Below are 26,509 nucleotides of genomic sequence, written 5' to 3'. Positions count from 1 at the left end.
CTGTAAAGAACTTAAGGATGATGCTACAATTCAGCCCTGCTGCTCGGAGCCTGGGCACGCTGTGAGCCCTCAGGTTTGCTGTTTGAATGGCAAACAGCAACTTCACAGGGCTGGGCACGCCTGGCTGACAGGGCCGGCACACGGCACTGCTGTGGACCTGCCTTGCTGCACGAGTCCCTGCCGCAGCACGGCTTTCTGCTGCTCACCCCGTGGCGGTGGGTGAGGAGCGGGGCGGTGGCTCAGAGCCGCGCCACGGGAGAGGAGCTCCGGGCCCTGAGGGAACCCGACCCGAGCGGTCCCCTGCCCACGGCACGAGGTGCCGTCTCTCCACGCGAAGCCCCCAGCCCCGCTTTCCGCACCGGAGCGCCGTCCCGCCGCCCTCGCAGCCCGCCGTGACCGCGGAACCCCACGGCGACCCGCGGGGCCACGCGAGGACGCGGCGCCCCCGCACGACATGGCGGACGGCTGACGACACCGGGCGGCGTCAATCAAGCCGAGGGAGCCAATCAGATCCCGGAGCTGCCCGCCGGGGCGGGGTTCGCCCGCCAGCCGCGGGTTGGTAGTCCCGGCCGCGTGGCGCAGCGATACGGGCGCGGTGCGGCCGTTCCGAGAAGTGATGCGAGCGGGCGGAATTTCCCCGGCGTCGCGATTGCGACAGAGCTGCGTCGTGTCCTTCCCCGGCGGGGCGGAGGGAGGGGAGCGGTCGCCGCGACTGCGGAGCTCTGCCGAGGCGGAGCGGCGGTTGTAAATAAGGCCTGGTGCCGTGCCGGTGCTCCCCATCCGCCGGCCCTACCGAACGAGAGAAGAACGTCTGTATGAGAGCGGGCGACGACGCACGCGTCGACGTGGAGCCGCGATTTCCTCGCGTCTCGGAGCGATTCCTCCACGTCGCTTAGAATGGCTTAAAGAGGACGGGCTTTGAGCGTCCAGCGATCTGAACGGCTGGGTCCCTCCCCGCTCCGCCCGCACGGCCGTAAAGCCGACGGCAGCGCAGGACGCACGGACCGCGCAGCCCGGCGCCGCCCGCCGTTCCCTCAGCCGCTCAGGGCGGGGCTGAAGCGGGCGGACTCTTTTTTCCCGCCGCGCCGCGCGGTGCCGCCGAGTGCTGCGTCACAGCGCCGGGCCGCGCCAGTCCGTGCGTGGCTGCGGAGCGGAGCGGCCGCCATCATGGCCTCCGCCGCCGCGCACCCGGCCCCCCCGCCCGCCGCCGCCCCGGCTGTCGCCGCCGCCTCCTCGTCCGCCGCCCCGCCGCCGCCGCCACCGCCCCCCGCCGCTCCGGGCATCCTGATCGGCGACCGGCTGTACTCGGAGGTGTCGCTCACCATCGACCACTCGCTCATCCCCGAGGAGCGGCTCTCGCCCACCCCTTCCATGCAGGACGGCCTGGACCTGCAGTGCGAGACCGACCTGCGCATCCTGGGCTGCGAGCTGATCCAGGCGGCCGGCATCCTGCTGCGCCTGCCGCAGGTGGGGCCGGCCGGGGGGGCGCCATTGTGGCGGGGGGCGGCGGCGCTCGCACAAAATGGCGGCGGGCGCGCGCGCTGACGGCCGCCTCCTCTCTGCCCTCACAGGTGGCGATGGCGACCGGGCAGGTGCTGTTCCACCGCTTCTTCTACTCCAAGTCCTTCGTCAAGCACAGCTTCGAGGTGAGCGGGGCCGGGGGAGGCGCGGGCGGCGCTCGGCGCGCGTCGGTTCGTGGTTTCCGAAGGGTCTGACGGAGCCGGCCTTCCCCGCAGATCGTCGCCATGGCCTGCATTAACCTCGCGTCTAAAATCGAAGAGGCGCCGCGGCGGATCAGGGACGTGATCAACGTGTTCCACCACCTGAGGCAGCTCAGAGCCAAAAGGTAAGGCCGTGTGCCGCCCCCGGCTCCCTGTCACCGCATCGCCCCGGCCCGGCCTGCCGGCTGGCAGCTCACTGAAGGCAGCTTTAGGCACCGCCGGCCGACGAGCCTTCAGACCAGAGCGCCCCCCATGCCTTCCTCGTGCGTCAGTTTGCAGAGGGGGAAGGCTGAGCTCGTAGCGGTAGTGGTGTTGTTCTGTAGAAACGGTGGTTTTTGGAAGGAATCTGAAGAGAGTGGCTTGGCTGACAGTGTGTACGGCTGTAATGACAGCACCTCGACAAGGAGGAAGTGCGATTGAGCCTTGGAAGATGGAGGTGTCTCAAATTGCAAAAAGTGAGGCTTCTGGTCTTCTGTGGTACTGTGTGCTCGTGTAAGTCCTTGGAGATGGAGTGTAAGCTCACCTGATCCATGTGCAGCTCTGTAGCTGTGGGCTGTTGTCAGCTGTGAGTGCCTAATTCTGCTTTTTTGTGTGGAAAGCAGTGTCTGTTTTCATGTGGAAAGCGGAAAAAGGAATGGGAAGGAGAGTTACCATTAAATTTACCAATTTCCTTAAGTATGTTGTGCAGCAGCGACTGAAGGAGACTTCAGCTTTGGTGAAGTGGCTTTAATTCTAGAATGTGATTACTTCAGATAATCCATAGCTCTAAAGGCAGGGTTTTCAGCTAGGTTTTTAAGTTCACGCTTTCGTGTATGGGTTTGTATCGCCAGGTTACAGCAGGAGTTCAAACTAAGCCTTGTGTTGCCTTCTTGAAAGAGTAGAAATCTGTTAGGGAAGCCAGCCGTTCCTTGGGACACTTATCCCTGTTGTGGTTCTGCTGTGGCATCTAAAACATCTGCCTTCTGCTCGTGTCTTTGGAGTTAGCTTCAGATAAAAGAACAACTCATTGTTAAAGTTCACATGGAACTTAGTTTTGTTGTGGGTTTTTTTTTTTTTTCCATTTCCATCTTGTTGTTGTCCCTGATGGCCCAGAGGGAGTTTTGTGAAGTTACGCAGAACGTGGATTCTGTGGTGGTTTCTTTTATGACGAGGAGATCTGGCTTATTGGGTTATTGGAATCACTTCATCAGCTTCTAATGTTTTGGCCTTGATCTGGATGTGGAAGCCTGGTTACTTGTATGCAGTGCTCTTTTTTTTTGCTTTTTTTTTTTTTTTTTGTAAGGAGAACACAAATAAGTAGTTTCTGTGCTATATGCAGGATCAGAAGCTGAGCTTAACCTGCAAACTTAAGACTTTCCAGCTAGCCTGTTCCAAATCAGAATGTCACTTACAGATGTTACGTAGTGACTTAAATGCATCATGATAAGAAGTCATGCACTTCTGCCCTGTTATTATCTGGAAAAATGGGTATTGTTGGTCTGAGATTCTAAGTGAATCTGCATGAAATCAATCTTAAAATGCTGAAGTCTGACATTCAGGCTTGCTTTTTTTTTTTAAACAGGATGTAAACGTTTTTCTGTACTTTTTACAAGATGACATGTACATGATCTGTACACGTTATTAACTTCAACTCTTTTTTCCCTTGCAACCGACTATACAGCGACCAGCTACATTTACCAAAGCCTGGGTGATGTGGAGTGGTACATAAAGATGAAGCTGTCGTCATGGCAACAGTGAGTGAAGTATCGAAAATCCCCAAGGAGAAGCCAGTGCTCTGAGAATAGGTCACTGGAATCGGGGGACTAACAGGTTGGCCGATGGTGAACCATTTGGAAGAACTCCTGTATCTTGTTATAAGCTTTTTTCTTTGCTGTCCAGGTTTTTAGAATACTAGCTTAATCTTCTTTTATCTGAAGCTAACACTTAGGCTGTAGCTAGTTTCTCACACCGACCCAGAACTGAGATGAATGGTTAGGCTGCTTACTTTCTTTCTGCCTGTAGTTTAGTTTTTCCATTAACCGAAGCTCTTAACCCACGTGACATTTGAGTAGACTTGCTTTCTTAAACAGTTTGGGGTTCTTTGGTCCACTGTGTGGGTCTGTGTAAGTGCAGTTTGAGTTTGTAGTAAAACACGCCTTCATCACAAGGGTGCAGAAGTCTTTAAATTTGTAAAGCTCTTCATATAAACGATTTGTAAGCAGTCCTTATGTGTTTGTTTGCAGAAGTGGGAATATAGCAATTGGGATTTCCTTTTGTAAGTCATGTAGTCAACTGAGTTACTGCTAGGTGGTATTTCTAATGCTGGGAAATAAGAAAAAGCTTTAAAAGAAGTGTTTTGGACAAGCACCTTGACTTTTGAATCTCTCACAAGCATATGTCATGTAGTATTGCATGTGAAATGTTTGTGTGCATGAAGAAAAGTCGTATTATGAAAAATACTGCTTTTGAAAAAACATGTGCTGAAATATCTCTGTTCTCAGTCAAGTATAACTCGTGTTTAATGTGCAGAATGTAGTTTGAAGTTGATTTTACTTCTCTTAAATGTGCCTGAATGCTGCAGGTCTTTATGAGGCTTCAACCGAATGCGACTGCTGTCATTTGTAACCTCACAAGTGCTGCTCTGAGATGCTTGGTTGGCTGTTCTCACTTCTGTTGCAGCAGTCCCACAGTCCCACACCTGTGCTCAGGTGGCCTGCATTAATTCACCGGTGTTCTTAACTGCTCTGTGAACCCGCAGTGCTTGTATTTACGATGCTGGGGACAAATGTAGAACTCTCTTTCTTTTGGAATTGGCTACCATAAGAGAGGTGTGCTCTTTGAAATGAGATGCTGATGCCAAGCTGCACTGATCAGAAGTACGTGTTGCATTTTAAACAAAAGCACACACAGGGTGCTTCTCCTCCAGCTTACCACGTGTTCCAGAGGTATCAAACATTTATACTGCATCTCGTGAAGCTGTAACTATGTCAAACAAACTGATCCTGTTTGCCAGAGGGATTTCAAAAAAGCATGTTTAATTTATTCTGTTACGGGCATGTTGGAGTGTGCTTATCTCCAGAGTCTCCAATCCAGATTGTGTTTTGTGGCTGTTGGACTGATTCACCAACATGGGCACTGTATGCTGCTCTTAAGTAAGAAGTCTTGCCTGGAGTGCTACTTCTGGTTTGTAACAACAGATTGGAAGTAGGAAATTGTAATACTGCTTTGCTGTATGGGGTTTGAAGCTTAGTTTTCTATAGAAGCTTTTAAATTATTTCCCTGACTTGTTACATGGGCCCAAAACTGATTATTTCCCAGTTCTGAGAAGCAAGGGCAGCAAATGCAGCATCCAGTTCCTCTCCTTGCCTTTCAGTGGGAATGCTAACAGTTTCACACAGGGAGATCTCTGAAGGCCACAGCTCCTGAATAACAACATCCCCACACTGTGGAGCTGCTGGCAAAAGTGCTAAGCTGAGAAATCTGACAGTGGGGAACTTTGCTGCTGCCTGCAAAGAGATGCAGTGCAGCCGTATGCAGACTTCTGGTTTTGGAGAAGTAGATGAAAGGCTGTTTGTTCCATCTGGACATACCGTCCGCATAAACTGATGCTTTCGTGGCTTCCTTAGGCCTGTAGATCTCTGGAACTTGTCTCACAGGTGACAGAGCAGGTAACTGGGGGCACACAGTAAGGCACACTGCTGCTGTGCAGTAAGGCTAAGCTTTCCATCACTCAGCTGTCAAACACAAAGTGTTTGCAGCGATCTGCACTGCAGAATGCCAGTGAGACTTGACATGCATTATGGCTGGCAGCCTTTCCTCTTGCACCATTAGCTCACTGCTTTTGTTTTCCTGACTTAGAAATGGCTTTTACAGAGAGCAGACTCAAATGGGAGGAAGTGATCCCACTGCAGGATGTGTAATGACCCTGTGTAGCCGTACGTCCTCCCTTTTGAGCTCTGAGACAGTAAATCAGAGCTGCTCGAGCCGTTTCCTCTAGACTTTGCTCCCCTGAAGCATTCTGCTAATGAACCTGAACTCGTTCCTGCTCTCAGTGATACCATCCAGATAAAATTGCATCAAGTAATGCTGTTATGAAACTCACCAATTGGAAGTGAATTGGCTTCAGCTGATTGAACTTGTAGTTGGTTCTTCCAAGCAGTCCTCCCACTCCAGAGCATTGCTTCAGACTGCCCCTGCAGTGCTTGCTGGTGATACCCTAACTTCTCTATGGAACTGGTCACCTTAAAATTCAAGTCCTCCTTCTCCAGTTACTTTGTGAAAAATGACATACTTTGAGTTACATGTGAAGTATCTGTAATCACAAACCTCGGGGACTCTGAGATATGATGAGAGAGGTGCCATTGCATGGCATGGAGAATGCTGACAGCAGCAGTACTGCTCCTGCTTGAGCTGCAGAGCCTTCCTGGTGTCGCAGAGCTGCTGGGAGCCATTCCTGGGCCCCTTGAGGGCTGGGGAGCTCATGCTTCAGGTGCATGGAGGCACAACACAGTGTTTCCATTGGTGGAGCGCATGGCTGCTTGTATCCCTTGACACAAGCTCCCAGTCATCCTTCCAGGTGGCTGCAGGAAGTGCACCTATCTTAAAGCCAGCTTTGCTGCAGCTGGGGAGCTTTCTGGTTACTGTTGTAATTCAGTTGGGCCTTCCTTTCTGGGCTGGGAACTGAGGAGGCTTGGGGTGTTGTTTCCACTCTGACTGGGGAAAAAGCAGCGTGAGCAATTTGTGGAACTCTCACTGACTCAGGAAAAACAAGTCAGTAGTGAAATATGAAATATTTTGAATCTACTTTGCATTACTGTTTTCTATTCAGGGTAAAATAATTGTGCCATTAGTACTGGGGTGAACTGGAGTTGTGGGTTGAACAGCTGTGGTTGACTGGAGTGTAAGTAGTTGCTGCACTACTCTTCTGCACTGGAAGGCATTGGGATGTGTCAGGCACCTTGCAAAAGGGAAAGGATCTTTGGGGGCAGTGTGGGGAGTGATGACAGGTGGAGCCCAAGCACAGACAAAGGGAAGAGCACAGCTGGGGCACGATGCTCATGCCTGATGTGGCAGGTTAATTCAGCTGAAAAGTAAAACACCAGAAAGCTTTGAAGAGTTCAGGTTTTGGATTTGGAAGGAATGGGGGTTTGGATTGATAGCACCAGGCTTTGGAATTTTGCCTTGTCAAATTGGTGACCGCTCTGCAGATACTGATGGATGGCTGCGATGCACGGAGCCACAGAGTTGTAAAGTTTAAATGCTTTGCTGTGTTAGACCTGTACATCACAGGAGGGCTGATTTTCTGTCAGTATTGGAATAGTTTTGTCTTCTGGTGCACAGGAAACTGCAACTTGCAAAGCACGAGCTTGCTACATTAACATCAGTAAAACCCTTCCAAGAGCTGTTGTAGATTTTGTTCTGCAGTCCTGCCTGGCAAAGGTAACAGCATCGTGCTCCTCTTCCTCCTCCATTGTGAAGTACAGAGGTTCTCTGAGGTCTTTGCTGTAAAGCTGACTCCATTCCAGTAGCCAGGGCAGCGTGGTTTGTGTACACAGCAGGGAAGGATTTTTTCTCTTGGCCATCTAATCCATAGGCAGTCAAACACAGGAACTAAACTAGTTGATCTAAACTTGGACAGCACAAGATTAATGCTTAAACTTGCTTGCAGGAGTTGAAAACCGTTTTCTGTTGCCATTAGTTGGTTGGAAGGGAAAACAGAGTTGCTGCTATTTTTTTGGATATGCAAAACAGTTTTGATTTTATTTCTTGCAAACTATAGGACTCCAAGCCCCCTGATACTTGATCAGAACTACATAAACACCAAAAATCAAGTAATCAAAGCAGAAAGGAGGGTACTGAAGGAGTTGGGATTTTGTGTTCATGTCAAGCATCCACACAAGGTGAGTTACCAGTGATAATGTAACTTGTAAAGAGTGTCCTACCCTGAAGGTGTCACCGTGGGCTGTGGGACAGCAGGCGCAGATGTGAAAACGATCAGACTTCATCTGCTGGTTCCTCTGCTGTTGTCAGCAGTGCTTTTGCACACGTGGGCTTTGCAGATAGCCGTGCTGAGCTGTGGTAGCAGTGAGCTCCCTGGGACACGTTACAGGTGGTTGCTTTTGGAAATCACAGCCTGGGGGCAGAGTGGTGTCTGGATGTGGCTACTGGTGTGTGGGCTTAGAGCACGTAGCCAGAAAAGGAAGAGACCCCAGTGTTTTGCAGTGCTGTTTGGCTGTAGGCAGTTGTTTCTTTACTGTTCCTTTATATGTTAAAACTGAGTCTTTTTTTTTTTTTTTCTCTTTCCTTCCCCTCAGATCATTGTGATGTATTTACAAGTCTTAGAGTGTGAACGTAATCAAACCCTGGTACAGACAGCCTGGTAAGTGATTTTCTGTTCTCTTCCTAGCCAGGAAAATAGTAGCAGAAATAATAAGCCTGATGATCCATATGCAAAGCAATGAGATGTAAGTCATTACATAATTATTTACTTTCAAAACATTATAGTGCTTGTTTCTGCTTACTATTTTCATGGCTTGATTCCACTCTGTAATGGAGAACTCAATTTAACTTTGTTCTTTTTTCTACTCTTTAATTAAAGGGTAGTCCCTGATGGTAAGTCATAGAGCTCTGCCCTCGCACCTCAGCCCATGACCTGGGGATGGCCTGTTTGGCTGCCCTTCTCTCCAGCCAACCCAGTGCAAGCTCTCATCCGAGATTCACTGAAGTGGTCCATATCCATCGGGCAACATCTTCTAGTTCTGTCTGGGTGTCAAAAGGATTTGTATATTTGCTTTGAGAAGTACCTGTTAAAAATGTTTCTAAATGTATTTGTTGCCTAGCTACTGTATACTGCAGTTTATTTAGAGGGCCCACGGACACATTGGGGAGATCTTCTGCCAACGTGAAGTAGTTGATTTTGCACTTGGCTAGACTCGAGGGTTGGTTTTTTGTTTTCCATACTAAAGTAGTGCATGAAGCATGTTCACTCATGTCTGTTCTGTACAGTCAATACTTGCTGACTGCTGTTCGTTTCTCTCCCGTAGCTCAGAAACTTTAAAAATCATGGAGATCTCTGCTGTTAAACTCTTGGCATGTGTTGCTTGGCAGTGCCACCATGCTGGAAGAGAAGTAGCCTAGTGAAGCAGGAGATCTGGTGCTAACTTGCTGACTTGTAGCTCTTTTTTAACACGGAGGTTTTAAACACAGCGAGCAAATCGGAGGCTTCTCCCTTGGGATGAAGTTGGTGTTAATCAGAGCACACATAAGGTCTAAATGCAATGTTCTGTGAACTTTATAGGTTGCATCTAGCCTCTGGAAAATGGTAGGTTAAAAACATGCTGTATTTTTATGCTTGCATTTGAGTCTTGAGCAGATTGATTTTTGAAATACGAGAACATTGGTGTTTAAAGCAAACAGCTGCAGGGATGAGAAGCACTTGCTGGTTTGCTGCTCAGTGGACACTTCACGGTGCAACGTAACGTAGAAGCTGTTACGTGGTGTTACTTGCATTGGCTTTTCAAAGCAATGGGAATGGTGCAGACTTCTTTAACAGAAGTAAGAACTGTAAACATCAAATGCAGTAACTAAAGAAACCAAATGATTTGATATAATAACAGGAAAAAATAATAAAGTCAATTGAGTCTCCAGTATTGTTGTGCTCTAAAGATGCAAACCTGAGATCCAACCTTGCCTGAATTCTGTCTTTTAGGAATTACATGAATGACAGCCTGCGAACAAACGTGTTTGTTCGCTTTCAGCCAGAGACTATAGCATGTGCTTGCATTTATCTTGCTGCTAGAGCTCTGCAGGTGAGTGCTGTTCTGCCTTTCTGCAGACTTCAGTTGCTAGAAGTTCAGTTTCAGGAGGCGGTGGCAGTGCGTGCGGTTGATCCCTGGTCTCAATGCAGCTTTGTTCCCTCCTTGCAGATCCCGCTGCCCACCCGCCCGCACTGGTTCTTGCTCTTCGGCACCACGGAAGAGGAGATCCAGGAGATTTGCCTCACAACTCTGAAGCTCTACACCAGAAAGAAGGTACCTCCGTGCTGTGTTTGTGTTCTGGGCAGCGCCTGCTGTCTCAGAGCTGGCTGGGGGTGCTGGGTGCATCTCCATGCAGAAGCAGTTGTGCAGCTGTGAGGGCTCTGCTGTGTGGCAGCTGCTGCCCAGGGAGGGGTGAGATCAGATGGCAGAAGCTCAGAAATGAGTTGCCTTGCTGGCCAGGTGATTGTGAGAGCCGTGCTGGGAGAAACGGGATGGAAACAACATTGCTGAAGTTTAGCTTTGTGCCTCTTGTTACTTGAATAGCCCAATTACGAGCTGCTGGATAAAGAAGTGGAAAAAAGGAAAATGGCACTACAGGAAGCTAAACTGAAGGCAAAAGGCTTAAATCCGGATGGAACTCCAGCACTTTCGACACTGGGTGGCTTTTCTCCTGCATCCAAACCATGTAAGCTGGTTTTCTTGTACAGGAGCTTGCGTGATACTATCTGAGACTATGTGAGGATTTTAAAACTACTGTTTTATTTGTTTTAAGTGTAAGTTTGCTTGTGCAGGACAGCATGGACTCTCTTAGAGAGCTAAGAAGCGAGAGACATTTTTCCAGTTACCAATAAGTGAAATAGCAAATTAGGGGGGAAGTAGAGCTGCTTTGCTCTCCCTATCTTCTGTACTTCCACAGGAGGGACAGGGGCATACTAGTGACATGTTCCCTTCAGATTATTGAAAGTGTCCACAGCAGGTATGCTGTACGTTACTGTGTTACAAAGAGCTGGGAATGTGATGTGTTGCAGGGCCCCAATAGGTTCAGGGCTCCTTTTGTAGCAGGTGTTTCTGCAAGGTGCTTTTCTGAAGTACCTTTGAGGCAGGCTGTGGTCAGGAAGCAGAAGGGGAAGTCACAGCAATGGTGCTGTTGTGGTGTCACAGTAAAACCCTGTAGTGCATATCTTCAATCAGGCAATGGAAAAAGCTGTCTGAACTCAGAAGAACAGACAGTTTTGTTTGCTCCATCTTACCTCTTGATGGCCCTCTTTCCACAGGTACTCATCAGGAGCTTAAGAATGTGTTCTGAGAAAGCAGAGTTGCTTTGTAACCATCATTTCTCTTGAAAACTGAACATCACTGAGTTAGCAAGGGCACCTTTCTCACTAAAAAACAAAAGGGCTTCCTTGTATTTGGGAAGCCAGAATTTGGCTTAGAAGAACTTGAGTGAAGGCAGGGCGTTCAGCATCCTGCTGACTGGCAGCTCAGGGGCAGCTGCTGGCAAAGCTTTGCTTCCTGTGCTTTGTCAGTAAACCTGTGAGCCCCCTGTCTGTAGGGCAGCTGTGTGGCCCTCAGTGGCAGTGTTTTGCATGGCATTTATCAGTTCCCCATCTACAGGGCTGGATGGGTTTGTAGCACACTTAGCCAAGCCAGTGGCAATCTTTCCAATGGGAGGAGCCTGCAGTCTTTGGCAGGGGATCTCAGTGTGGATTTTGAACTGAAGTTCTGTTCTTCTATTTGTTAGACTTGCAGTAAGCACCTAAAAATGAAATCTGTCACTTTGCTGAGCAGTCTTGTTTCTGTTAGCTGCCATCGTAGCAATTGAACATGTGTGTCTGTGTCTGCCTGTGGGCATCTCCATCACTGTGCTGTTCTCAGGGGAAGAATGAAATTGAATTGTACAGTCATAAAGGTTGGAAAAGACCTCTAAGATCTAACAGTCCGACCATCCACCTCCCTCCAGCATAACCCTCTAAGTCCCATCCCTCACTACCACATCTGCCCTTAAATGCCACCAGGGATGACAAATAGCAGCTCTTGAGTTCCTGTTTGCCCTTTCTACAAGCAGCAGGGATGGAATATATAAAAAAGTACAGTATGCTTATGGCGAATTCCAGGTAAAACATCTAATCTTGAATTTAAATCTGCAGCTTCTCCAAGAGAAGTGAAAACTGAAGAGAAGAGTCCGGTACCTTTGAACACCAAAACCAATAAAAAAGAGCCAGAAGAAAGGCAGCAAGCTTCCAAGAGCCCTTACAATGGGTAGGTGGAAAAACTCCTGTTCCAGGAGACTTTGCTCTCCGACTGAATTACTTCTAAGTTGTTCAGTGACAGTGATGAACACCTCAGAAGGATAACCCTGTTTCTTTCTTCCCCATTCCAGCATGAGAAAAGAAAGCAAGAGAAGTAGGAGCAGCAGAAGTGCCAGCCGGTCCAGGTCCAGGACAAAGTCCCGCTCTCGCTCTCATACTCCCCGGCGGCAGTAAGTGGTGCTTTCTGTTCGGGTGCTGAGGGCTGGGGCTGGTTGTTGTACTGTGCCTGCTGCTCTTTGAGGAGGGTGGTTGATCTTTTGTCATTGCTCCCTGTGTTTTGTGGGATCAGAGGGGAGCGGGCGAGGCAGTGTAGGCTGATGGCAGATCTGATGGCATGATCTGCTTTTAGACTTCATGCTGATATTTGGGGTGGAAACAGCGAACTTAAATGCCAATAAAGTGTTCCCCAGCTGCTGCTGATTTGGTTACTGCCTTTGTCCCTCTAACCTGATGTTGAGGGTTTGTGACAAGGTAGAATTGCAAAATACATTCTGTCCCATTATGGTGTTGTGAGAAGGCCACTCGCCCATCAGTTAGCCCCTCTGCACAGGGATTTCTCCCAGTAAGCTGGAAGCTTCTGAACAGGAAAATAAGCTTTTGTGTGTGTGTGAATGACACGTTTTAACCTTGTGTCACTTCTGAAAGCTACAATAACAGGCGCAGTCTGTCTGGCACGTACAGCTCGAGGTCGAGAAGCAGATCCCGCAGCCACAGCGGCAGCCCTCGCAGGCACCACAACCACGGCTCTCCGCACCTGAAGGCCAAGCACGGCAGGGAGGAGCTGAAGAGTGCAAACAGACACGGCCACAAAAGGAAAAAGTCTCGCTCGCGGTCGCAGAGCAAATCCAGGGATCATTCTGATGCTGCCAAGAAACACAGGCATGAGAGGGGGCACCACAGAGACAGGCGTGAGAGATCCCGCTCCTTCGAGAGGTCCCACAAAGGGAAACATCACAGCAGCAGCCGGTCGGGGCACAGCAGGCACAGGCGCTGAGCAGTGAGCCTGGCTGGGTTCCGGCGGAGCCTGTACATAACACACAGAATGGACTCGGGGGAGAGCAAGGGAATCGATGAGCATTTGATTAATTTAAACCCAGTATCTGATTTTTCTAAAACAAGTAGAGCCTTTTTCTTTTGGGAAAGAAACTGTTACCAACTTTTGCACATAATACCTTAGCAGTATCAGACGGATGGAGAACAGCGATCAGGTTGAACTGTATGTATTAGAGGTGTGTATTGTTTATTGATATGAGAACTGGAGAATGGATTTCTGTACAAAAGCAAAATGTACCTTATTTTTATACAAGTCAATTGCAGACACTTATATTTAAGTATAGTTATTTGTTTAAACGATGGTGGATACTTTCTTACACTGGTTTTAGTCTGCATGTGTTAAAAGATTTTTACAAGAAATAAAATCTAAGGCTTTTTCTACTGCCTACTGGATGTCAAATAGTGAAGCTGCTAAAAGGATTTTCTTTAATGTGGTGCTTTGAAGGTTGGATGGGAATGGAATGCTGGGCATTTGGGCATGCTTCTGCTGTGGTCAAAGGGCGGGGAGTAGCTTAAAGGGAACCCTGGAATGCATCAGAAGTTTGTGGGCTGCTTAGTGGGGTAGTAAGGAGGACAGACAGCAGTTGGAGCACAGGAGCATGGTGTAAGTGTGCAAAGCTCAGGGACAGAGCAGCAGGTGGGAGCAGGCAGAAAGGCTGAGAAGGAAAGGGGCTGCATTTCACAGAACATTGAGTGCCAGCATCCTGCCCTGCTGGGCCGTGCCCTGTACCTCCCTCAGCTGCTGCAGCCAGGAGCTCATGTCTCGCTGTCTGCTGCTCCTGCTTCCTCTGCTTGGTGGAGCTGGCAGAACAAAGCAGGGCAAGAGGCTGTTCAGGGTTTTCTTCCCCGTTTTCAGTACTGGTGGCTGGGTGGTTGCAGGGAAGGGAGGAGTTGTGTACGTGCAGAAGGATCAGAGTTAAAATGCTTGTAAACTGCTGCAGCCAATGTGCCAGAAGTGCCCGTAGGTTTGTGACTTTCTCCCTCTCCCTGCACCCCATCTTTGTGGACACAAAGAACTGCATGTGCTGCAATGCTGCTCCCAGTTGAAGGTCTGCAGTGTGCTTCACGTGGCCGCAGTGTGCAGGTGGACGAAGCCTGAGGCCATGTGAGCTGACAGAGCACCTGGGTGCTTCCAGGAGCAGGTTGTGGTATGGCCAGGAATTCTGCAGAGCTCTGAAGAGATGAGGGGGAAGGTGACTGAGCAAAGGCTTCCTTGGAGCTGCTGTTCCTGCAGCAGGATGGCAGTCAGCTGCCTGCACCCCAGCTGCATCTATCTGCTAGAAATTCAGAAAGCAATGAAATCTTTGTTCCAACTTTGGTCAGATAAACGCATTCCTTTATTTCTTGGTTACCTCTTTAAAACACATGTATACGTATTTGCAGTAACTTGGTTTGTACTTAGAACTTTCTGAAGGCAGCAGTGTTATGTTACTATGGAAATGAAGGTAACTTTTCCACAGATACGAGTATGGAGCCCTGGGCAGCCATAACAGCCTGGCTTCCAGGCAGCACGGTTAGCTCAGGCTCCCCTGGGTGTCAGAAGTTTGTGTCTTGTGGTGAAACTTTAAGGAAGAATCAGCCTCGGTGTTGGTGTTTGTGTGTAAGCACTGATTGCCCTTCTGTGCTCCCAGTGCCCTCGCTCCAGAGCTGAAGAGCAGGAGTTGTCTTCTGCGTAAAGCTGGAACATCTGGTGATGGGGAACATCTGGGCACCATCTGCTGCAGATTGCTTACACTGTGAGCTCGCAGGCAGCGATTCAGTGCTCGTCTTCTTTCCTGAGGAAAAAAGATGTGTTCAGTCAGCTTTACTGATGGCAGCTTTAACCACGTAATGACTGCCAAAAATGGACCCTAAAATAAATGGTTTTGGTTAATGAAACAAAAGGAGATGATCTGTCTCAAAGCACTACTAAACGAGGGTCAGCATCGTGCAGTGGCATCACCACTGAGGGAGTGAGCAAAGTCTGAGCCCTGGGTCCACTGCACTAACAAATCAATGCATGGTAAGTCACAGCCTTGTTTACTGGTGGCCCTGCCTTATTTTTTTACCACTAGACGTCATTAGGTGATACTGAAGTCCAAATCACAAAAGCAAAAGGTTGGAGGATACTGTTACATGCACTCTTACATCTCTCTCCTGCTTTTAGGGCCTGCTCACAGCACGTGGCTGTACAGCATCAGCAGGAGCTCAGGGAGTGGAGCCTCTGCTCCCAGTCAACAGCAGCCTCTGTCCCTCTTCTGCAATTGCTGTGTGCTCTGTGCTCTGCAGCGCCCTATGGAACACAGTGAAACCACATCTAAAGGTTCAGCCCCAGAGTGGAAATGCTTTTATGGTTTAAAAAAAAAAAAAACAAGAACAAAACACCTACCATACTCTGTGACACTCCACTGCAAGAGTAGTTTCCCTCTTCCCCAGCCCCAGCTTGACTCACCGTGCTTTCTCTTGCCAGGATGGATGAGAGCAGGACCCACTTGGGCTCAGTGCTGCAGCATCCAGCTGAAGCACAACGAAACGCATTGCTGTCCTCCCTCTCTGTCTCCTTGGTACTTCCAGCAATTGCAGCCCCCGGTGCAGTGGCTGCAGTCAGGAAGGCTGCTCGGTTGGCTCTTTGCTGAGCAGATGGGCAGCAGCAGCCCCACGTTTGCTTTGTGCTGGGCAGCAGATGGCAGCCAGAGGGAGCAGGAAGGCACACGGTGCTGTGCTTCTGGCAAGAAATTGTTCCAACAGCAAAGTGCTGCAAGAGCATAAAGCTGTGCAATCAGAGCTGCAATTCAGAGCAAGAAGAGACCAGGCAAAGGCTGCGGCCCAGCAGATGGAGGTGCTGGGATGGGGCCGGCAGGGAGGAGCTCACGCACGGGGAAACAGCTGCCAGTGTTGCGGGCAAAGCACGGGGTGCTGCCTTGAGGGCCTCTCCTTGGGAAATGCAGAGTGCTTCTGTACAGCTGCTGCTGTGAGGGCACTGTGAGTGCAGGAGGTGCACTGCCCTGCCTCAAACTTGCTTTCCCTCAGGAAGTTCCCACGGGGTCATGCTGCACTCCCAGCCTGTGCCCATGGCTCGCATTATCACTGCGGGGCTCTGGTGGCTGCACCCTGCTGAGGAAAAAACACTTCTGTGAAGGAAGCAGCTTCCCCTTCCCAGCTCCTGCCTGGCTGTGAACCAGCAGGGTCTTTGGAAAGCAGTAACATTAAAAAAAGCTGTTGTGAGAAAAAAAAAAATCTTTATATTCCAATGGTAAGAAAAAAATTGCCAAAAACGTACCATTTTTGTCCCAAGAAACAAAACTCCTTGTTAAGGCTGAGCTGCTCCCCAGGGCCATCAGCTGCTCTGCTGCCATTCTGGGTTTTATTCTGTAGGTGGAAGTGTTGCAAAGCAGACGTGAGCAGCCTGTGCATGCGCATGCATGCACTCATGCAGCACTCTGTGCATGCAGGGCGCTGCCACAAGGCACAGTGCTGCCCAACCTGAGGCTGCTCTGAGCAGCAGGCAGTAGCTGGGGGTCACTTTAAGCCCCGCAGGATCAGATGCTGCCCCGGGGTTGCAGAAGCAGCCTGGGGCTGCTCCAAGCTCTCAGCTGCCCCTTCTAGCACGTGGCTCCTGCGTGCTGGAAAGGCTGCCACTTCCCAAGGGGAATGGCACCTCGTGCTTCCACCTGAGTTCGAGGAGGGCATAGGGCACAGCTCCATAGCCAAAAAACAGCTTCGGGTAGGCAGGGTGGGGAGAATGATTTAATGAGGGACTGCTGGTCAAAACATCACTTCCAAGCCCAGGCAGGTCATGCTGCTGCATCCAGAGAGTGTGACAGCCTGCGTGCCACTGCATCCCTCTCAGCCCCTGCCAGACCCAAACCAGCTCTCCATTCTATTTCCAGTTTCCATCTGTGGTGAGTTTATAACTGAACTGGACACTCGGGGGTTATAGCACAGTAGTTTGCCATCAAGGAAACCGCAAGCAAGAAAGATGTTATCTCTACCATATGGTTCTTATTTGAGGAGATCTGTCAGGTTACATGAGCTGACACAACACAGCTTGGGGCTGGGTGTTGTTTTATGCTCACATGGGCTCCCAACACGGCAGAGCCCTGAGCGCGGCCCAGATCACAGCCCAGCACAGCAGTGCTGGCAATGGAGCACCCATCCTGCATGAGGGGCTTCAGAGCAGGTCCCAGCTGTGCCCCACAGCCAGCAGTGGCTCTATTTCTAAAACCTCACCCAGGTAAGGTACCATGGAAGGCAGATGAAGGGGGACGCCAACAGCAAATCCAAATAGAGCACCCAAATCCAGGTGTGTGACCTGTTCCCTCCTTCAATGGCAAAACCCAGCAGCAGGACACAAGCGAGATCTCTCCAGGAGGCAGAGCTCAGCTTGGATCCCCACCACAGTAACCAGGCTGAAAAGAGGATGGAGTAAAGCAGCATGAGTGGGGCCAGGGCTGCTTTTAGTGACATACACGTGGTGCGACAACACGAAACAGCAGCAGCTGCTAGTGTGATGGAGCAAGGGAAGGGTTGCAAGTAATTCCACAGCACCTAAACAAAAGCAAAGATAAAGGGTGAGAAAGCATCTCACTGTAAGCACCAGGACCGTGGTCCCCCAGGACAGCTGCATACCTGCTAGGTGTGCTGTGTGTGCCAACAGAATCCTCAGTGCCATCCCCTGGTACAGTGGTGCTTCCTTCCATGAGGAGCACAGCAGGAGTGGAATATCCTCACCCTCTTGAATTTCTGTGGGCTCTTCAGATGTAACTTTCGCTTCTTTCTTTCGCTTTATAGCACAGGAATTACAAAGCCCAGCCATCCCTGTGTGGCTTTAGCATATGAATTACAGTCTCCTCTGAGCTCCAGCAGCTGCCTCAGTAACCCTGCGAGGAGGTGCTGCTGCTATTTTTAGCAGGAATCTACAAAAACAAAACCCAAAAAAGACATCAGCAAACATAATTAAGTTGGCAACCAGCAACCTATAAAAGCAGTGAGGCAATGCTGCTACTTGGTTACACCCACAGCGGCCATAAATCATCCCCCCCATCTGACCTCTTTCTGCACACTTCTGGGGGTTGCTGGTGTTCCTTTTTTGAGGTACTCTTCCCAAAATGCACATGTGGTTCTTTGTTCAGATCTTCACGATGATTAAAGTGACCACCCTGTCCTGGTAACTTGAAACACTCCTACAGCTCACACAATGCTCCACATACACAGGAAACAGCTGCAGAAATGGATGCCTAAATGGATTCCCATCAAAGCCAGTGATTCACAACAGGCAGCGCTCAGAAAGCAGCATCAGTCTCGGATTCCTGTGAGGAGAGGCAGCCTGCCCTCCTCAGCACTTTGTGCACAGTTACCCTTCATCACGTGCAGTTCTGGTGGATTTGCAGGACTTTCCAAACACCCTTCTGGGGGTATCTCCATCCCCACATCGTGCTGCCGACTCAGTGCCTCTCAGCTGACCTGGATATGGAGAAAAAGCAGCAACTCTTGAGGTAAGAGAGGCACCCCTGCACCACCTGGGTTGTCTCGTTTCTCAGGGATATGCAAGCAGTGCCACTGCAGGGACATGTGGGCAGCACAGAGATGCGACCCCCAGCCCGAACCAGCAGCAATGGGGAAGTGCTGCTCCTGCTCCTTACCCCAAGCTCTGCACCTCCCTCCCCTCTAGGTACTACTCATTAGAGGAAAGCAAAGTTAAGCAAAATAAGTCACTTTCCACTTCACATAAACTGGGAGTCGGAAAATCCCATGTAGGTCACAGGCTGCTGCCAGCAGGGCTGCTCCTGACTGCCCATTTTCCATGGCTCTTTCCTGCCCACCCCGGTGACTCAGGCCATGGGGCTCTTCCCATCCCCCTGAGGGCCAGCACAGCCTCAGGACATTTTCCTTTGCGCTGTGCTGAAACTTTCCTCTGCTAAATGTCATCACCCCATGACTCCCAGCCGGGACCACCCCACACTATTCCACACTTTCTCTGCTGTTTACTCCTTCAGTGAGTGAAAACTACAGCAGAGTTGGCTGTGGCTGCTGCTGACCACAAGTGCTCGACACCCACCAAAACTGAGCCATCCCTCAGGACAACGCCATGCTGCTGAGAGAAGGGCCACCCAATTTTGGATTTGGGCCTCTGCGCTTCCTCCAGCCCAAAGCCTCCACTTTGGCCCTGAAATGATGGGGGTGGGGTGAGCTGCTAGGAAAGCTGCATCTCAGGAAGCAGCAGGAGGGGATAGGGCAAGGGACAGGAAGTGTGGACCTTGGCTTTGAACACGTGTTCTACTCTTACCTTTGCCATAAAAAAGCCACGTTTCCCAGATTTACCATAACTGCTCCCAGGTGGAAAAGGGCCAGCATGCTCCATGCTCCTCTGGCTCTCATCTGCCCAGGTGTCATCAGACAGCTTCAAGCAGAAGGGCATATTGAGCCATCTGTATGCAGAAATGTGGAACTGAGAGCCAGCCCACAGTTTCAGTGCACAAGGTTTGGCAGGATGCACAACAGGTCTGCCAGGGACAGGACAGGCACCCCGGCTTTCACAGAGAGGCTTTGAGAAATATCATTTTGCATGTGAAATCTATGCTGAAGGTACCAGTCACCTGATGGCACTCAGATTGAAACGGCTGCTAAGAATATTGCCCAAAGTCACCAAACAGCACAAAGACTACAGTAAGCCAAAAAACTAGAAAACCACATGGGACAAGAGGCAACGGCTACAAGTTGTTGTGCCAAGGGAGCTTCAGGTTGGAAATCAGGAAAAATTTCTTCTCTGAGTGGTCAGACACTGGTACAGCTGCTCAGGGAGCAGGGGGTCCAAACTGTGAGGATATGGCACGGAGGGATGTGGGCCCTGTGCATGGTGGGCTGGGGATCTCCGAGGTCTTTTCCAACCTTAATGATTCTGTGATTCTAAAGCACAGACAGCTCCAGCTCCCTCTCATGCCATTTCAGCAAAAGGCACTGGCCCTCAAGTTGTCCATGGTTGTAGCTGTGCTGAGAGCAAGCTGCTTCCACAATCGACCTGAAGAAACCCCTTAAAAGTGCACCCCTGCCCCATCCTGTGACCGACATGCTTCACTGTCTCCTTTTGTACTTTGTTCAGAGGTTGTCTGCAGCATTACAGACCTTCCACACGCCTCAGATCGCAGATGGTTTCTTTGCATCCACCACAGTCAGGCACTGATGCTCCCGTTGTGAGCTCCTCCGAATGCTGAGCAGCAGCACACAGCCCACCACACCCTGCAGCCAGCAAGAAATGGAAAGTGAAATGCTCTGAGTCTGCTGCATGCAGCTGTGCCTCCTGCTCAGCGCGCCGCCTGGATTCCAAACTGTCACTGCTGCCAATCCGAATCTCTGTCAGAACTGGAATAAAAGCAACCCTAACAAATTAGCATTCAGTAGTGTGCAAACAGGAAATTTCAAACGCAATGAATGTTTGGAAATAACAGGCTCCTCTAAAGGAACCAGTTCCTGTACATTTATGGGATTGAGGAACCAGCAACGACAGGTTTTACAGGCTAAAATGGATTTGTGTCATCGTTTAAGTTCCTGACATTCAGAAATTAATGGATTCTGGGGAGATACTGAAATCTACACCGCTTCCAAAGCAGCTGGCAGTGCTCAACACCACTGGTGTTCAAAGCACAAGTGCAGCACAGGAGCAAAGAAGAGTCTCCACGCTACGACCTGGCACTGCTCCCAAAAGGTGACAGCTCACCTGAGGCTGTGCTGCAGCTTGGAGTGAGTGCTCAGACCTGAGCTGGTGCCACTTCCTCGTGCCTTCAGACAGGCTTCATGCCCAGAACCTCCTGCATCAACGCATCCATTCGGTTCTGAGTTCTACTGAGTGCATGGCAGAGAACACAGAGCAGACATCTGATCAGCATGTCTGTCTGCTCACGATTCCTGCTATTTCACAAGCAGACCAAATGCTGCACAGGGACCAGACGAACACATTTTGTTGCTCAGCATTTGCCCTGTTTGAAAGTTGCCCTGCACACAGATCAGGGCTGAATTTCAACCTGTCACTTACTTGGCCTGCAGTGCAAGGAGCAAAGCACGTGGTGTGACAAGGCAACAGCACAAAGCCTGCCACACATAGGGGGAGGTACAGTGAAGGCCTTCAGTACGAAGGCAAAGAACAAATACAGTGCATGCAACACAACCCATGGCTTACAAAGTCTGACAATGGCATCATTTTCCCAGCACGATGTGCACCCATCACAGCCTGCATTGCTCACTGCACTGCAGCATGCTGCTCACCCCAAGCTCCTCTCTGCCAAGCACCTCTAATTGGTATTTTCCTCACTTTTCCACGTGAAGCACATTGTGAAGGACTGTAGGACTGTTAGTGTAAGGCAAATCACAGCCAGCTGGTATGATATGTGTATTGTAAGTTAACTTCTAACCACACATGCTTGCTTTTGCCAGAAGAACTGATGGAACTGGACTGGGTTTAGCTGAATGGCTGCAGTGAGATCCAGCCACACGTTACAGAAATGTTACTTCTGCAGGCTCCCCAGCCATCGTCCCTTGGCTTACTGGCAAGCAGCACAGCCACATCCCGGCACTGACCTTAACTCAGCAGCAATTCAAGGTTCCAGATGGAAAACTGCAGCTTGGGAAGATTTGTGGCTCGCTCCTGTCAGAAGATAGGAGGTGTCTCTTGAGATAGAGAGGAGCAAAAACACCCTGCTGGATCTGGCCACACTTGCTCGGAAGCGGTTTCTTTTCATTATCTGGGAACAGTTCACAGTGCAATGCCAGATGCCCATGTTTTCCATCACACAAATTGTATTTCCGGTGTTAAAACCTCTTCAGCATTAATCTTTTACAGCATCCTTTTTATTATCCTATCAAAATTAATTTTGTACTATGCTTTGAGGATGAAAAAAGCCACATAAGTGCTAAGCATGTTTGATTCCATTACTTCACAGCACTGCACTTGCATATGGTTTATCCTTTCATTAGCAGAATAAACTCAAATAACAACAGCAATTAAAGACACAACCTCACATCAACTTTTCAGTCTGCAAATATGCTTTTAAACAACTGAAAATAAAGACATGCAGCTTTTGTTTGAGACAGGAAATTTCCCTGATTCCATTCCTACACTTTTTCTTTTGCATTAAGGGCAGGCAGTGCTTTCTGCAGCACGCTGCAGGCTGTAAAGGGAACTATAAAACACCAGGAGCCCAAACAAGAATTCAAAGTGAAGAACATCGCACAGCACAACCACTTCTTCAAACAAATGCATTTCCTTCTGATGAATACATTTTGCTGACCTATGGCACTGGGTCCAGCTATTTCCACACACTTTCAAGGCTGCTATGACACCACAATGATTTTTTCCCTAAGTCTGCTTTCTTCCTTTGCAGAACCACCCCACGTGCCAGCCCTGGGCTGCACTGCCAGGTGTTGCTCTGAGCTCTGCTCCCAGTCCTGCTGCACACCCTGGCCTCCTATCCTGCTATGCAGCACAGCAGCTACTAACTCAGTCAATGCTGTAAGGACAGATTCAGGATTCCACTCCCAACCAGGCAACATCAGCTCTGCCAAGGAACAACGGAGCAGCCTTTGCACGAGTCAAACAGCCACAGGCCACTTTCCTGCAACCTTGAGGAGTGAGAGGATGGCTGTTTCCTGCAGGCAGCTCAGGAGCCACAGAGGCTGATTTGTTCCAACCTTGTGGTTTCCAGTATTCCCTGGTGCCGTGAGTCCTAGAGTGCAAGGTCCAGCGTAAGAAAAACCCATTCATAAATGACACAGCTTCTACAAAATGCATTGCCTCCAGGAAGCTGCATTTCCTGAAATGTGGGGAGGGAATCAGCTGCCTGCCTTCTCCATGGCACTCTGCTGCTCTGCTTCACCCCACTGCGAGAAATGCTTTGTAAACTTTCCTCGACTTTGTGAGGTTACTTTGCAAAAGCTGGTGAACAAGGTTTCCTGATATTAATCCACTTTGGTTATTGCTTAGCAGCACGAGCTCTGGGTTTCTGCAAGCTATGGGAATGAGGGAAGTCTTGGCTCCTGACTCAGTGGGGGTTCATGATTTATGCTTCCCCTCACGCTACAAACATTACTTCTGTGACTGCTCTCTTTATTCCACATGCTACTCCTTTCCCAGGATTTATCAACGTGAAGCCTTCCTTAGGGAGGTGTTGCAGGACACAACCAGCAGCCAGGAGCCCAGCTCTCAGCCCCGCAGCACTGGACAAGATGGGCCAGCACCATGCAGAGCTGGGCATTCTGTGCACAGGAACAGAGCCAGGGAGGCTGCTAATCCAGCTCTGCTCTCTGCTTTAAGCACAGAGGCATTACTGCATGCATCTCACTTCTTCAGTACAAAAAACCCAGCATTCAACTCTCTATTATATCAACTGTCACAAGCGTTCACCCTCATGTCTGTTCCACAGTGGTCTGAGCAAGTAAAATACAAATTAATGTACTGCATAATTTAAATGTTCCCTAAGTCAGTAAAATAAAATTGAAGTTCATCTCAGAGTTTTATTCAAGATTGACACACCAGTGCTCTGGAACTCACCATTTCAAGAGTGCCTCAACCAAGGTCTGCTCCTTCAGCACAGGAAGGCTGCAGGTGGGTAACAGAGTAACACTTTTCAAGCTCAAAGTAGTCAGGATTTCTCCTAAGCAACAACAATAAAATTAATAATTCTCAGCAAGCTCAGAAGGGAACACCCAATCTTTCTTTGTGCCTCTGTGCAATGGCTGAAAAACGGATTTCATGCAGCTGTGTTTCAGTGGAATTACTTCCACATCTTTCAGACTGCCATTTTTTAAACACCTTAACAAATAAAACACAAAGTAGTGACCAAAGCCACTTACCTGTGACTTTGCTTCCAGGTATCTCCGCTGTGCCTACGATTGATTGTTGCCACTGAATTCCTGCTGCTTTCTGAATTTGAGAGTAGGGGATTTCTGAGCTTTTGGATGCACTCTGCTACCACTGAGGTTAAGGTTCAGTAATGGAAAGGGTCAGTAAAGGTTCGGTGGGAACAGAAGCTGAGTAAGACAAAGTGCACCTCAAAATCGAGCCCAGGATGCCAAATCTGCCATGGTTGCTTCTCCCACTAACTTTATTATGTGACATGTATTCCCTGCTATGCCACTGGATTCAGCAAAGCAATTCTATCTTACTCCAGCACCATGACACGTGGTCACTTTGGCACACACAGGGCCACCTCACCACTCGGAAATGATATAGTCAAGGTTCATGGTGCAAGTACAAATGTATTTGTGCTTACAAGCATCCTGCAAACCAGCAACTCCATGTTTCCAAATGCAGAAAGAGCCCAGTCCTAAAACCCAACTAGGAGCAGGCAGCCTCAGCGATCCTGCTGCTCTGACAATCCCCAGGGTGCTCCCATCCAACTTCTCCCCAGCTGAGTAGCTCAGGTCCGTGCTGGCACTGTTGGGAAGATGGCTGCAGTGTCTGGGGGAGGCTGCCCAGCAATGGCTGCACGCTGCTCCATGAAACGATGGCATAAATCTGGTTCTAACCAAACAAACTGCATTTTTACACCAGAAACACACAATGAAGTTACAAGGGACAACACAACATACAAAATGGGAAAATTCCAACAAAGTGCTTAAGGGAGAACAGCCTTTGAAGTTGGTAATTATTTTAATTACACTTCTTGAATACGTGCACCTTTTTGAGAGGCAATTATTTTTTCATTCTTTTCCCATCTCGGAACGTAGATAGCATTTAATTACACTGATGCGCAACGGACAAATAAACATTGTTGCATCAAAAACATCTCAGGACGTAACTTCATTCTCAGCTGTAGAATCGCACCAAGTTCATCATCAACACCTGATGCCCAGGGCCCACGGCTGACACCGCAGGGCTCCCCCACGTGTCACAGTTGGCTCCGCTGCCTTCTCCTGGCCGCGCTCTCCCGGCCTCTGAGAGCTGGCAAAGTCCCGCTGCTGGGTCTGCCAGCGGGTGCCTGCACAGCTCGGGGAATACCGACCTGCCCGGAGGGATGGACGGCCCCCCCTGGGCCGGGGCGGCCGCTGCGCCCGTAATCAGCACGCAGAGCAGGGGAGGAGGTTAGGCTGCCCCGAGGCAGGGAACGCGGCGATAACGGCAAGTTTCCACTGAGCTTTCTGAGTTGCAGCACTTGTTCCCTGGCTTGAGTCAAAGCTGCAGTCAGCTCATAGCGTTCCTCGCACTCTCTGCGCACCGTTTCCTGGAGAAGAGTGTTCTGCAAACAGAAACAAACCCTCACTCTGCAAAATGCCATTAGCAAAAGCACGCGTCTGTTAAATTCCATCGGTTCGAGGCAGGGCGCCTGCAGGGCACTGAGGCACGGAAAGCCTGCAGTGCTTCCTAGCGCTTTGTTTTCTCTGGAAGTTGCTCTGATGACATACGTTGGCATTTACACACACGTCCTTATCTTGGGAGACAGTGGAAAATATGAGGTAAGTCCTGAGGAGCTGCTCCTGGTCTCCTGCCCACCCTCCAAGCGCAGGGAAGCCAGGAACTCTGCTCCTGGAAGCAGCGAGGCACAGGGTCCAAGCACTGCTATGGCACTGCACTGCAATAAGATGCCTCCAGTATTTCAGCAGTGGTGAACGGCCTATTTTGGTGACCACACTGATCATTAGTTCCCAGATGACTGAGATAAATGAGTATCCACCTAGTATTCAAGAACTTTTCACTGTAATTACCAACACCCAAATGATAAGCAACCAGCAGTGGTCCTTGAGCAGACAAGTGTTAGACAAGCCCCCAGGCTGGTATATGACACAGAACTTACTTGTGACGCTGACTCTTCTGGTTTCCAGTTGAAATCAAAAGTCAATGAACAACAAAGAGCAACATGACTAAGCCGATTCACACAAGTCAGAAGCACTGACTGCACTGATGCAAACAGAAAACGGCCACTTCCCTAATTTTGCTCTGCTAAGGAAGCAGTTGCTGCTGACTGAACGGAGCAGGACAATGGAAGGTGAGCTACCAGGACACGGAGCAACGATGAGCATCTCAGAAAGAGAACATTCTCAGCCTCAACACCTGCACAAACGTTTTGAGTAAACCTCTAGCGCTTAAAGCCTGAGCTGCACGAGTCTGACCACACAGCACACCCAGGAGAGAACAAACGAGTGTCTGAAATGCTCTGCCCATCGTTATGGCAGCAGGCACAGAGAAGGAAGATCCTTGAACAACGCTCAGTGCTCGCTGTGAGCCCTTCCCCCAGCTACAGGACAGAGCAGCTGCCAGCATCTCTGTAATCCACGAACACAGTGCTCCCAAACCAAGACCTAATTCATTTGGAAGTTTCATTTTCATTGTTTATCCATTTTTTTTTTTCCTGCCACTAATTACTTTGGACATTCCAGTCTAATCTTATCTGCAGCCCCTGACTTCACTGTTTTCACGTTTCTCATGCAGCAGTATGGCTCTCTCCCCACCCTTCCCATCATATTCCAAACATTCAGCAAATGCTTGTGGTAAGAATATGTAGCAGTCTCATTTCTCTTCATATAATGATTCACTTGTATGCATTCCTGTGCTACAGAAAGAGGGTTTACTTGTGACAAGTGGGACAAAGGCCCGTTAGCACAGCATGATGTGGGCAATGTGCTCCCACCACAGAAGAGGAACCTCTGCCCCACACAGAGGCACCCTACCATGTGGTACTGGGCAGCATCCACTCATTCTTATGGACTGCATGAAGATTTTTCT

The 26,509-nt window shown here is 49.6% G+C and overlaps 2 protein-coding genes across 10 annotated transcripts in view; one reads left to right on the top strand and one right to left on the bottom strand.

Annotated features, from left to right (window-relative positions):
• Positions 1–1,167: 1,167 nt before the first annotated feature.
• Positions 1,168–13,207, top strand: CCNL1 (cyclin L1). Its single transcript, XM_042881163.1, has 11 exons — positions 1,168–1,467; positions 1,572–1,646; positions 1,737–1,846; positions 7,480–7,600; positions 8,015–8,079; positions 9,409–9,508; positions 9,626–9,730; positions 10,001–10,142; positions 11,605–11,716; positions 11,838–11,936; positions 12,412–13,207. Exons 1-11 carry the CDS (start codon positions 1,168–1,170, stop codon positions 12,758–12,760), a joined length of 1,578 nt encoding a protein of 525 aa, XP_042737097.1. The 3' UTR covers positions 12,761–13,207.
• Positions 13,208–17,267: 4,060 nt separating this feature from the next.
• LEKR1 (leucine, glutamate and lysine rich 1) overlaps positions 17,268–26,509 on the bottom strand; it is a 60,760-nt gene continuing 51,518 nt past the window's right edge. For 4 of the 9 annotated variants that reach the window (XM_042881123.1, XM_042881122.1, XM_042881115.1 and 1 more), the window contains exons 12-18: positions 23,641–25,025; positions 23,339–23,441; positions 21,370–21,436; positions 20,513–20,634; positions 17,848–20,157; positions 17,428–17,714; positions 17,268–17,346 (exon numbers count right to left, since the gene is read on the bottom strand). In XM_042881123.1, the coding sequence (XP_042737057.1) occupies positions 24,678–25,025 (348 nt within the window). In that variant the 3' untranslated portion in view covers positions 17,268–17,346; positions 17,428–17,714; positions 17,848–20,157; ... (2 more) ...; positions 23,339–23,441; positions 23,641–24,677. The remainder of the gene's footprint in view (positions 17,347–17,427; positions 17,715–17,847; positions 20,158–20,512; positions 20,635–21,369; positions 21,437–23,338; positions 23,442–23,640; positions 25,026–26,509) is intronic. The other 5 variants (XM_042881118.1, XM_042881119.1, XM_042881121.1 and 2 more) reach the window with 5 other exon arrangements.

The sequence above is a fragment of the Lagopus leucura genome, unplaced genomic scaffold (assembly GCF_019238085.1).
Source record: "Lagopus leucura isolate 7727_CA_CO unplaced genomic scaffold, USGS_WTPT01 Super-Scaffold_100029, whole genome shotgun sequence".
Classification (NCBI taxonomy): Eukaryota; Metazoa; Chordata; class Aves; order Galliformes; family Phasianidae; genus Lagopus; species Lagopus leucura.
Note: the sequence above shows the minus strand (reverse complement) of the source record. Positions and strands in the feature narration are given on the sequence as shown.